This window comes from Populus nigra, chromosome 5 (genome assembly GCF_951802175.1).
Source record: "Populus nigra chromosome 5, ddPopNigr1.1, whole genome shotgun sequence".
NCBI classification, from domain to species: domain Eukaryota; kingdom Viridiplantae; phylum Streptophyta; class Magnoliopsida; order Malpighiales; family Salicaceae; genus Populus; species Populus nigra.
This window is the reverse complement of record NC_084856.1, coordinates 12,782,839-12,796,357: the sequence shown is the minus strand read 5'-3', so window position 1 is coordinate 12,796,357 and position 13,519 is coordinate 12,782,839. Positions and strand designations below refer to the sequence as shown.

At 32.4% G+C, this 13,519-nt stretch overlaps 1 protein-coding gene across 11 annotated transcripts; it reads left to right on the top strand.

Moving 5' to 3' along the window:
* Window positions 1-6,990: 6,990 nt before the first annotated feature.
* Window positions 6,991-12,860, top strand: LOC133693765 (OVARIAN TUMOR DOMAIN-containing deubiquitinating enzyme 7). 11 transcript variants are annotated; one of them, XM_062115059.1, is made up of 12 exons: window positions 6,991-7,214; window positions 7,660-7,766; window positions 7,959-8,034; window positions 8,389-8,538; window positions 8,945-9,006; window positions 9,309-9,393; window positions 9,510-9,656; window positions 9,732-9,852; window positions 10,592-10,728; window positions 10,908-10,999; window positions 11,268-11,430; window positions 12,048-12,860. In XM_062115059.1, the coding sequence occupies exons 1-12, from the start codon at window positions 7,167-7,169 to the stop codon at window positions 12,096-12,098; spliced, it is 1,239 nt and encodes a 412-aa protein (XP_061971043.1). In that variant the 5' UTR covers window positions 6,991-7,166; the 3' UTR covers window positions 12,099-12,860. The 11 variants fall into 11 exon arrangements, with proteins under 11 accessions (XP_061971043.1, XP_061971044.1, XP_061971042.1 ...); XM_062115060.1 differs by having other exon boundaries at window positions 10,905-10,999; window positions 12,053-12,860; XM_062115058.1 differs by having other exon boundaries at window positions 6,992-7,214; window positions 10,595-10,728; window positions 10,905-10,999.
* The last annotated feature ends 659 nt before the right edge of the window (window positions 12,861-13,519 follow it).

Sequence of the window (13,519 nt, the reverse complement as noted above, 5' to 3'; positions counted from 1 at the left end):
GAGATCTGCCTTGAGCCTTAGAAAAGACTAACGAATAGAAACCTGACTTAGAAAAAACAATCAAACAACAATGTAGCTTACCTTAGATAGGGTGCACTGGGGGTGATGTGTCTTCCCCTTGCACAACCAGTCCCTTACCTAGACTCTCGCAGACCATAGGTTCTTAGTGACCATAATACTAGGTGGCGACTCCTGAACCCTAATCATAATTTTATGATTAAATCGAAAAAAACCTTCCCAACACACCACACCTTACATAGAAGGCACAACAAGAGCCTTCGCCGTCGCCGGACGACGTCTCGCGCCCCGAGCGCCCTGCGCACCCCACAACAGACGTCATGTGTTCTTTAGAGCTAGCAAGTAATGTATTATCGTGATAGTCAATTGTATGCTATAAAGATCTATGGATCCTTTATAAATTCAACTTTTCAGAGAAAAAACACTTAGGTCTGGGTTAGGCACCATCTATTAGCAATATGCCTATACTCAAAGCCTTGGAGTGGGCTTGTTCCTCAATGAACTATTTGGCATTGAGCCTAACCTTGGGATACATGTTCCTTTCCTTCACCTATTAATGGCCAATGTTGGTACAAACATGTCATTAAATTTAGACGTTAATACAGAAGAGATATATAGTCAAGAATAACATGGGTTTGTAGCATTATAATTGGTTTCCAGGTAATTATTTTTTAAGTGTCAGTAGCGTATAGATGCCCACTTCACTTACATGGGCTTATGATTCCTGGAAATACTGGTTTTAGCCAAAAACTATCATTATTGTAATATGCAAGAGTCATAATTCTATAAATATATACTTTGATTATATCGAAGGATACATAAAGGTATTATTATCCAAAATTCATAAATAATTAGATAACTACACAAATTAGAATACATGCTTAGTTTATAATCATGCAATATATAAAATCATGATAAACTTACAATCATAAGAGAAAGAGCTAACAAGCTGACTAAGAACATATATAAACTTGCATAAAAGACTGAAATACAACTCTATCATGCTGCCACAACAATGAAATCATATTTATTATTTGACAACTTTTATGCTTTTTCTAACAAGAATTTTTCCAAGTTCAAGATAGTCATATAGAACAATATTTTTTTTTTCAACCTCTTAAAGACCCATTGCACTTTTAGGTTTCTCGCCATAAATCATAAAAGATGATGGTTAAATCCTCACTGCTGAAGTAGTAGTTGTTAAAGCATTATTGGTCGAAATTACAAATCTTTAAGTTGATGCCATGATAAATTTAATGTAAAATAATAGCCAATATTATATAAAATAATTTGGCTTCTCTAAGCATGTATAAAAATAAACTTAAAATCTTAGTACATTAATAATAGGTTATATCCTTCAATTTGAGTCTTTGTTGTTTCTTGTTTGATTTTTGATATATTCGGCCACCTCAACCCTAGCGGAATTTAATGGAATTCGCGATCAAAGATCAATCTAATCTAAGCTTGTTGAGATTTGAATAAGCTTATCACAATGAAAGACTTGCTCCAAGGCAACAAGACTATAAACCAACTTGATCACAACGCCTACACTTGGAGACGAGCAAAAAAAGTATAAATTCACAAAAAAGAATGGTCAATTCTTTGAAGAGTTGAAAGTTCAATCAAGAACCAAGATTTAGCAACCAATAGTCAGCTACAATGCTGAAAATATCATCAAAAGTCTTCCCTAAAATTATTCCTAAAGAGTATTTAAACTCCAAGCCAAAACCTTAGTTTCCCTAATGAGTCTCACATAAGCCCAATTTAAATAATAATCAACCCAAGTTAAAACTAGTCCAAACTAATTAAAATAAACAAAATAAAAAAGCTTAAGACCCAAATAAAATGTCTCCTCTTAAAATAAATAAATTTTGATAGCTTAACTAATTAAATAAGACAAGTTTGTTGTTTCCGTATTTTATCTAGTAGCAGCAAAAACCTAACTTAAAACGGATGGTTCTCTTTTGTTTTAATGAATTAGAAAGCATTCCATATACTATTGCAAAGGTATGGAAGTCTAGTTTCCATCCCAACTAGAATCACATCAAAATTATATCTATAGCTTCAGTTATGATCCAAAAAGTAACAAAAGGTCAAACTGTCCGAATCTAGTCTTCTTTTCCCAATCCCTGTGTAATGGTCTTGTTTCCACCAATAAGCCCCTCTTGAATATGAATCAGATTAATCAAGGCTTGCGCTTTATTATTACAAATCCTCTTGAAGTCCACCTTAGCCCATGTATTTTGAAGAAGTCTATTGAAAGCTTCTTTGAACTTCTTAGCCCTAAGCCTAGTAACTGGACCAACTGGAACCTCCAATGGATCCTTTGATGGTTGGATCGCATCAAATTATCTTCATGTCATTTTTCTTATACTTCTCCTTTGTGATTTGCTAATCATTGGATAGGGATTTTAATTCCAATAGTGTTGGTGTCTTGATTTAAGATAGGCATTATGTCATGTTTTCTATCTCAAATATGATTTTAGCTTTCTAGAATTATGTTCAAACTTGCTTGTGTGTTTCTAAATCTTTATACCTACGAGATTTGCATCATTTAGTTGTTACAAAGAATTATAAACTAAATAAAGAGTAATTCGACTAAAGCCTTAATATTATTGTCCAAAATTCACAAATAACTAGATGACTAGACAAGTAAGAATATATGTTTAGTTTATAATCATGTCATGGTGAACTTGCAATCATAATAAAAAGATCTAGTATGCTTAATAAGAAAATATATAAACTTGCATAAAAGATTGAAATACAATCCTAGCACCCAAACTAATTATATATAGAAATTATACTTAAATTAAAGCATATAAAAACACTTAGTTATTAAAGCTCTTAAAATATCATAAATCTGAAATTTTATTACTATCAAGGATAAATTCTTTATCCTTAAAGCTTTATTACTCCTCATTTGGTGCAAAATAATTTACTTTAACAAGTCTCATAGGATTTCAACATCACCACCTTGTTTAGGTGCACTCTTAAACAAGGTCCAACGAACCAAAGGAATTGTACTCAATGACCTCTCTATAAAGACCAAACTTAAGCTCTAGATTAGGAGGAAAATAATGAGAGGAAACAAATAATTAAGCTATAAGAGCAAAGTTGGAAAATTGGTGATGAAGAGTGTAATAAATTATGCCATGCTTTCAATACTTTACATAAATGGGACCTCCAAAATCTAAAAGGGTTTTGTGAAAAAATGAAGTTGCTACCTAATTTTTAAGAAAATAAAGAAACCTAAAATATGCTATAGTTCTAGAGATCTAAGTGAGGGATTGATTATGCTTAAGAAAAGATATATATTACCCTTACCGTATCCTTTTAAAGTAAAAGGTTACCTTAACAATGTATTTTCTCTTAAATTTATTATAAGCATGCCATTAATTGTTTAAATTATTTCCAAGCTTATTCGTGAGTCATTTGTTATCGGTGAGTGTTCGTCGAGTTAGCATCGGGCCCTGAATTAGAAGTTTTGCAACTTGATTTTTTTTTGTTAAAGTATCGTGCTAGGCGTACACTAATACCTTAAACTAGGAGACTCATCGACTTAATCATTAAATCCAAGTTTAAACAAAGAAAGTTGTTAACTTAACAAAGACTTGTCGACATATTTTTTAATCTATTTTAAAGTTAAAAACATCGTGCTAGGATTATGTTGGCCTCTAAAAACTAGGAGACATGTTTTCTTAGCTGTTTAAATCCAAGCTTTGATCAAAACATAATGCAAACTAGACGAAACTTGTAGATGTAGTTTTATTTTTGTTTGAAAAATAAATATTTACATGCACATACATACATAAGGCAACAACAAAGTTTTATAAAGTTCTAATAGCATTATTTGGAAGCCTTTAAAAATAAAATAAAATAAAATAAATGTAAGAGTGAAAAGTTTCTTATTTTCAAAAATGAATTTGATGATTTTTGAAAATGAATTTTTTTCACACATATACATACGTAAAAAGATGAAATTAAAATTTTACCAAATGAAATTAATTGAAGTCGGTATAAATAAAATAAAATCAAAATAAAAAATGCATGAGTGAAAAGTTGTCGATTCTCAAAAATAAATGTTATACATAATGTATATGTAAAAAGGCGACAACACAAATTTACAAAATAAAACTAACACTATTGTAAAGATGGTAAAAAAAAATTTATTGCAACCTTTATAGAAAAACCAAGAGTGAAAAGAAAAAAAAAAGAGGGAAAAGAGCTAGAATCTTACCTGGGTTTGGCTCCAAATAAAGGAAGGGATAATGTGGTGGCTACTAGTGGCAGAGATGGTGGTTGGGTCACATATCAGTTTGATTTTGGTCAGTTTTCTTTTTTTCTTTAGGTTTGCTCTCTCTCTCTCTCTCTCTCTCTCTCTCTCTCTCTCTCTCTCTCTCTCTCTCTCTCTCTCTCTCTCTTTCTCTCTCTCTCTTCTTCTTCTTTCCTTTATGTTGTTTCCTATCTCAAAACGCATCCATTTCTAGCTAAAAAACTATCCTTTTCTTCTCTCTCTCTCTCTCTCTCTCTAACTTGGTATTTTCTCTGTCTAGTTTCGATCATTCGCTTTTTTTCTTTGTTTCTCTATTTATAGACAACGGTGAAGGTTTTGAAACTCTTCTTAGTGGCATGATCTTGACCATTGGTCCCTTTGAGCTAATCTCCACCCTTCACCATAGTTTTACACTTTGCCCGAGATAATCAAGTTGCCCTTTTTCACACTAGATTTTGTAGTGTTTCGGAGGGTCAGAGTTGTAGAAAGAACCAACTTGAAAGACTCTTTTTCATTCCCATTTTATAGAGAATTTTAGGAACCAAAATTGATGGAATTCCCTTCATTAACAACTTTGATTACTCTTTATAAAACTAAAATTAAACCTGATATTTTTTTTGGTTTTAAAGAGATGAAAAATTATCCAGGTTATAAAGAGTCGGTTTTGAAAAAAAATAAAGAAGTTGATCAAATTTATTCTATGGAATATGAAATGGGTTGAAGAAAATAATTCTCTATGTACTGGACCAAATTCAAAGTTAAATTGACAAAAAATAATCTTTTGTAGCCTAGAAAATTATTGTATAGTAAATCCAAACCCAGACCCATACCCAAAGCCTGAGCCGGGTCGAATCACACGCTTGTTGATTTAAACCAAAAACCTACTATTTTTAGGACCTCTTTCACTTTAAAAGCTTAGGTGCCTTATATGCATAATTTTAACTTCTCAACTTTTCATTGTATAAATACCAAAGGAATTTTGTTTTTTGATTTTTTTACGTAGGATAAAGTTCTTTTATAGAGTTTTGAGTTTCACCAAATTATAATAACAAAAAGTTTTTTTTAAGATCAATTTCTTATTAATTTATAATTTATTTAAATCATATTAATGTTTTATATTAAAAACTTTATGTTAAATATTAAATTATAAAGTTTAACCTTAAAAATAATTGGATGTTAATTTTAATTTGATATCAAATTTGTTCATTAAATAAATAATTTTAAATAAAATTCTAACAAACGGATGAAGTTGGCGCATTTTTGCATTGGAAACTCCAAATCTGCTGATCCCATTGCAACCGTTTTCAAATTTTCAATTATAAGTGAAATAATCGATATTTCAGGGAATTAATGGCGGAAAAGGTGATTATAACAAAAAAAAAAAAAAAGAAGAGAAGAAATAAAAGTAAAATCTACACATCATTACCAACAAATAATCTCATGCAAATTAATAATTAAACCTATTTTTTTTTTAACAATTAAGATAATCTATGTCAACTTTATACTGTGAATCAAATCCGTTTAGTAAGATCTTTGAACTATAACTTTAACTTTAAATCATAGAATAAAAGTTATTTTCATAATAATTTAAGAAAAAAATGAGTTAAAATAAATTTAGTTAGAAATATATTTGATAAAAATAATTTAAATCAATTGTTTTAGAAAGAATAAAGTATTAGATTCCGTTTCATATGATTTTGCAAATAGATTTTTTTTTAAAAAAAACTTTTAACTTTTACATTCTACTCATACTAAATGTCTTTTTTATTTTTTAATTTTTATTTATAAAATTTGATTTGAGTTATTTTTACCTAATATATTTCTAACTTAAAACTATTTTGTCATAAATTATTTATGAAAAAAAGGTTTTAAACCATGATTCAAAGTAAAAAATTACTTGGCATAAATTACATTAAACTGACTTTAAATAATAATTTAAAAGTTCAAAATCTAAATCTTTTATTAAGTTAGAATATTTGAATCAATTTTATAATAAACTTATAGTTAAATTAAAACTTATTTCTAAAACATATTTATAATTGTTTTATAGTCAAAATAGTCAAAATTTCAAAAACAAGTTAAATCAATTTGTAAAAGTTATATTAAATATAAGTTTAAATATTTTTCTTATTAGGTATTAGGCAGATTATTCAAATCCAAACCTATAAGAACATTTTGCTCATTTGCTTTCATAACATTAGAAATCAAATTCACTTGCCACCACTTGGTGAGTCGGCCTAGTTCTATAGTCGGCATTGAAGTTGTTGAGTCAGGCTTTCTAATACCTTAAAAAATTTCTCTAGTCGGAAAATTAATGGGATACGAGATTTATAGTTATTTTTAAAAATATTATATTTTATTTTAAAAAATTATTTTTTATATTAATATATTAAAATAATTTAAAATTATAATTTTTAAAAAAAATTTACCCAACCATTTCAAATGCAATACCAAATTTTATTTTTAGTTTTTCATTTTAAATTAATATTATTTTAATATTTTCAGATTACTTTAATATTTTAATAACAAAAAAAATATTAAAAAAATAAAAAAAATATTATTTTAATATATTATAAATAAAAAATATTTAAAAAATAATCACTAGTAGATATCCTTCGACTAAACTTTCTTACCCCAGACTCTTTACTGTATTGAACTCAAGGCAGCCCATCATTTTAATGGGCTAAGACTGAAGTATAAATGAAAAAAAAAAAAAAAAAACTAAGGTACAGACAGGTGCTCGTCGTGTCTCGTCCAAGCGACCCAAAGAAGACAACCTCTTGCTCTCTCGGTCTTCTTCCTCCATCGCTCGTGTCTTGTCCAGGCGACCCGAAGAAGACAGCTATATTTAAACAAAGCAATCAAATCTTAAGCAATGGTAAAAACCAAACAGCAGAAGTCCAAACCCAAGAAAACTCCCCATGTAAGTCTCTCTCCCCCACAAATTACTGTTTTATATTGATTTTATTTTTTTAATATTCAAATTTTCTCCTTTTCCATCCTTACTGTCTCGGATTTTAATTCAATGCTATACTATATGTGAAGTTTCTCTTTTTTGTTACTATTTATATGGGGTGGTGGTTTTTTTTTTTGGTGTTCAAAATCATTTAATACAATATTAAAATTTGATTAAGCATATGAAAGTAACAAGGTTATCTTTTGATTAAAAAAAGTTACAAATTTGACACTGTACTTGATTAGTGGTGAAAAAGGTTAATTTAGTCCGCCCCATGTAGTTTTTGCTGCGTTTTAGGTGATGAAGTGATAAATTGTTTCTCTTTAGCCACTTAGATTCAGGCATGTTAAAAATTTTTGTTGCCTTTGATGTTATGTGGGAGGTGATCAAGTGAAATTTGTATGGTTTGCAGGTGAAAAAACAGGGAAAGCAGGCCAATATCGTGCAGTTTCGCGCTCAGCTTGATGCATTGGGCCTAAAAATTATCGAAGTGACTGCAGATGGTAATTGTTTTTTCAGGTCTGTGTTTATGGATTGCTGTTTGTTGCGTATTGTGTACTTTATTATGATATATTGGTGGGTTACATCATAAGCACATGTTTTGGAATTTTGATCTTTTTTACAGAATAATCTCATTCTAATGTAACCTGGGGAAAGAATTATAGCTGCTTTTTAGTCTTGCTTAAGGTGTTTAGTCCTGTTCGTTTGCAGGGGACTTGCAGATCAGCTTGAAGGTAATGAGGAGGAACATGGAAAGTATCGCAGTATGGTGGTCCAGTATATAATGGTAAATGCCTTTTGTAAAAGAAACTTTTTATGTGGATTGAAAAAGAAACCGATGTCAGTATTAATTGTGTTAAGAATTTGCTTTCTATCAACAGTCAATGCATTCCCGTTGCATGTCAATGTGAAATTTCTCTTTGATTATGTTATAGCTATATTACTAGCCATACAAGATATGTGAAGAATATTTGTGTATATTAGCAAGCAACTGATTTGATTTTTTACCTCTCCCTGTCCCTCTCCATCTGTGCGTGTGTGCGCCTGCCTGCTTGTGTGCTTGTATGTGCTGCATGCATGTGTATGTTATTTGATTAATACTAACCTGCAAATCAATCTGATAGTGGAGCTGTATTTACAGAACACTCGTGAAATGTTTGAACCCTTTATTGAGGATGACGTCCCATTTGATGAATACTGCCAATTGATGGAAAAGGATGGCACATGGGCTGGACATATGGAATTACAAGCAGCTTCTCTTGTTACGCTTAGTAATATATGTGTTCACCGGGTGAGATTCTCCTTTTCATGCAACTCTCATTTGTGTGCTTGTTTCCATACTAATGGAATTACTTGTAAAACTGCTACAACATTACTACAAGCTGATATGGATTGTCTACTTTCAGTTTCAAATTGTACTTATGGGAAGCATGAAGCACACTAAACTATCCAGTGGAAGATTATATAACTGATATATCAATCCAATTTATCTTTGCACATATGTAATATATGTACAAAGTGAACTGAATAAATGGACAGACATATAAACTACACGCACAAAGAAAACATAAGAATGAAATGCACACAGATGTTCTCCCTTGCACTCATGGGCACAATGACACACACACACACACTTTTTTACTTGATATGCTTCAAGAAGTTCGTGGACTCATATGCTCATTGTTTACTCAATACAGTACATGTCACCGCGTTGGTACATCCGAAATTTTGATCAGCACGGAGCTCGTATGGTCCATTTGTAAGTATTCTTGAATATCTATGATGTTTGTAGCAGTCTTTTCCATTGCATGTGTTTGGACCTTATAGAAGTGGAGAATCACCAAAATTAATGAATGCCCACTATAGTCATATGATTTCTGTATGTGCATTTGATGGATGAATAACTATGTATCTATCCCTTGCAGTTGGGACTATACCTTGATTATTTCTATTTTGTGTATGACCACTGATTTTCAATTGCTAAGATTTTTCTTGAGTGCTAGATTTGATAATAGGAGTAATGTTTCAGTTATCCAATTTGATTTTCCTACATTTCTTCAGATCTTATCATGATGAGGAACATTACAATAGTGTGCGATCAAAGGATGACCCTTGTAATGGGCCAGCTCAGCCAATTATAATCAAGGTTTTTCTCTAGATCTTCTATGATCCTTAGCAGTTATGTCTTTCTTATAAATTTATGTCATCTACTTTTAACCTGTAATTGGTAACAATATCCTGATCACTTCTAGTTTGTGAAAGGTTGATGCTGATCTTTCAGCAACATCTGTTCAAGCAAAAGCTGTGTGTAGCACTAAAGCAGGAATTGCAAAGGACAGTTTTGATGCAGGATCCCTTAAATTGGTCATGGCAGGAAGTGGTTGTGAAAATGCTGAGAAAGTCAAACAGGTAGAAATAGTCTCCTGCTATATGAATTGTTTTATAGAAAATAATGTCCCAATACTGCTGTTAATCTCTTACTAGGTTTTACTAGACGTTAATGGTGATGTTGATGCTGCAATAGAGTTTTTAATAGCGGAGCAAGAATCAGATTCCTTTTCAGCAGAAAATAATTCCCTTTGTTCTGACACGAATATTTCTTATGGTAAAGTCTTTCATTGTTTTTGTTGCATGTTAAATAATCTTATGTTGGCTGCTGTTAGCTATCACTTTCCATGTTCTGAGATTTCATCCAGTTATGGAACTATTTGTGTGGTCTTCCTTGAAGAAATGAAGTGATGATTTTCTCTGATAAGCAAAATGTTTTCATGGAAATGATTTCCTTAGAGAATTTAATGGTTCTGTACACATTTTGGAAAGTTCGCTCTGACCTCTGAATGCCTTATCATTTAGTACATAGCATGGTTTCATAAGGAGTCCTTCTTCAGGGGTCAATTCTGTAAGGAATGGGAAGATGATTCATCTTTTTTTGAATTTATGCTTTGATCTGCAGAATCAGTTCACTCTTTTTCTTTATATTTTACACAATCAAGATTTCTTAAAGCTGAGGCTGTTGTCGAAGGAGAAATATTATTTGTGTTGGTATCAATGACGTGGCACACTTTCCCTAGAATTTCAGCTTTAATTGATTGTCAGTCTGTGCTTGCATTAAAATCAGTTGTTTTGGGGATTGATATAATGCCAGGATTTAGAAGAAAAAATTGTTCTAATTGTTCCTTGTGTATGCCTGCATGTACTTGTGTCTGTTATGAATACTGTACTCTTAAATTCATCTGAAAAATTTGTTGAAAGACCTTTCTATGTCAGTCATCTCAGTAGGTCTTGCTTTTCAAGATATTCAGTGTTGTTTTTACATTTTCTTATCCAATCTTCATAATTCTTAGAAGGTCAAGGAGATGGTGTAGACGGCAACTGTGAACAATACAAGGACGAGCCTGTAAAGAAGACCAACGAACAAGTTTCATCCAATAATCGCACCAAACAAACCCAGGATGATAGCAGTTCCAGAGAAAATGGCAAGGTTTTCTATATACTAATACAGAACCCTTTGGTCGATTCTTCCTTGAAATTGGAGTCTGTTGGCGCCTGTCATTTATTCATTAATTTTATTACTATCATAGCAATCTTTGTGTTCCTCATTCTCATTCTTGTTGTCATTACTATGAACATTATTTTATTGTCGTTGTGTGACCGCAGAAGATTCCAAGAAACAAGGACTGTTCCTGCGGATCCAAAAAGAAACACAAGGCATATTGTGGAGCTGTGAAGGGAAGATCGTCTACTAAGATTGCGTATGCTTCTTGAACTCTAGACCCTCTCTATGTGTGTGGTTTTGCTAATAAGATATTGCCTTTACTGGTGAAGATGGAATTTTTAGACACAAAAAACAGAAAGGAAGTTTCTCAAGTACTTCTCTTCACCATGATGTCGCTCATAACTAAGAAATGAGTTAGCCCTAGTTGACATGCTTCATTGATTAGTGATTGGTTTTTTTTGTTTTATTGCTGAAGATTAATCATGCTCCCATCACCCTAACTGAAAGTTTGTTATCTAACACAGCATATTTGTTGTGTCAGTGACCGAAAAGTTGACCTTAGAAAAGGTAGAAAAGAAACAAAGCACAACAAGAAAGGACATGCTGAATCCGTGCCATCCAGTGGATCTGATGGTTGGCTGCCTGACATGGGTGCTCTTTGTATATGACCATGAACTTGATTTTTATGTGAGTGACCAGTTTATATGTCTTTACAACTTTCTGTTTCTTTTGAATTGTGAATTCGCATCATTGTTTTGCAAATCAAACGGGATTGGTTTTTCTTTTAATGGTTCAGTAATTATTTTGTCATATAGTGATTTAAGTAATATAAACCACTAACCTGCATTTGTTTTAACCGGCAAAACTTGGTTTTGACAGTATAGAGCTAGTTTTCCTGTTGCGCATATATATATATATATATATATATATATATATATATATATATATATGTTTGAAAGAGGATTGAGATTTTGTATTTCCAACTGTAGTTATCTAGGACATGGTGAACAGAAATAAGAGAGAGATAGAGAAGGAAAGGAAGAGGTAGTGTATTGAGATGAGATGAAGTTTCCTGATGCAACTTCTAGATTATATGAATCTACGGAGTCAGCTATTTATGAACTGTTGACATTCTCACCACAACTGTTTTTCTTATCTATGCATATGAATTAGGCATTTACATGTGATTCAGTTTTGGTGAGGATGAGAGGGGAGCTAAACCCATAAAATATGTTATTATTAGCTTGGTTTGTTTGTTACTACAAGCTTTCTGATATGCTGAGCATCATTTTGGTTTTCCTCAGTGCAGGTCGCCCGGGATCTACCAATTGATGCCTGCCCCTCATCCTAAATGAAAAAAAAAAAAAAAAAAAACCCTCTGGGCAGTTCACCACCACCTAGTCAGGCAAGCTGGGTATCTACTGCCTGCCTTGAGGTCAGTGTTATGCCTCAGGTTGAAGCTCATGCTTTATCCTCCACAAGTCGTCAATATATCTGAAAGCAAGCACGACGCACTAAAGAAGGGTTGTAATCACCCCACATCAAGAAAAAGCTCATGGAGAGATCATGGTTCCCAAGATCTCTTTTTATAAAGATTCCTCTAAAGATTCCTCTTCGGCAAAACTAAAACTATTCAGTTCAAAATAATACGAAGGGAAAGTAGAGGTAGGAGCTACAAATTTTGGTTTCTCTGAACATCTTCAGGATATTGACCATCCTGTTAGAGAATTAAAAGAAGAAGAAGATAATTCTCTTCATGGGTTCCACTATGATAGTCCAATCTTGTATAGGGCCATAAAATTAGCCTTCAGCCACTTGCTCCTTGTTGACAAGCTTTGTTTTGTCAAGGAATCATGGTAGTGTCTTTGTATGCATCGGCAGGTGCCTCTTGTCCATTTCATATATATATATATATATATATATGTGGTAATGTTCCCTATTGTTTTGAGCTGGGGAGGAGGGAGGGCTTTAACCTGGAGTGCCTTTCTGGATGTGGGGTGATTACCATTAAGTTACCTCTGCTTGTCTACAGTGATTCTGCGTGCTAGTGGTAAAGAATCATGTTCGCGTACTCGTGATGAAAGAATCATGTTCTTCAATATTTTATTTTTCATTTATGTGGTTCATACTTCATATTACATTTTGCTCATTATGATTGTTCTGCCGTCAGGGTTGAAAAAAAAAAAACTTTAAAAACCTATTAAACCGAAAAAACAAAAAAAAAATATAACTGAAAAACTAAAAGAAACAGATTAGAAAGTCTTTTATTTTTTTTAAAAATTCGATCGATTGAAAAAACTGGACCGAATTGAAGTAAAAAGAGTTCGAAAAGCCAGACCCTAATCAATCCTAGCAACCCCCCTCAAAATCTCCCTACCAAAAGCCACAACTACTCTTTTTATCCACTGGACCCTCCCGAAATGACATTATTTCAAGAACAATATGAAATGGGTGTAGATGATGAAGGTGGCACTTCTGATCTTAGCATAAGCGTTGTTAACCCAGAAAACAACAAAAACAACATTTACAATTGATGAAACAGAAGCGTTTCAAGTCATGCCCACTAAAAGAAGAACTATTTGACCCCGACTCGTTTTCTGACCTAGTAAAAAGAATCCCTCAAAAAAGGAGTGTAATCTCGCTAGCCACTTAGATGCAGATGCAGATGCCAGTCACGACGACGACAACAACAAGACGCTTATCCACCAAAGACCGCCACACAAAAGTGGAAGGTCATGGCCGTAGGATCCGAATACCCACCACTTGTGCTGCCGGG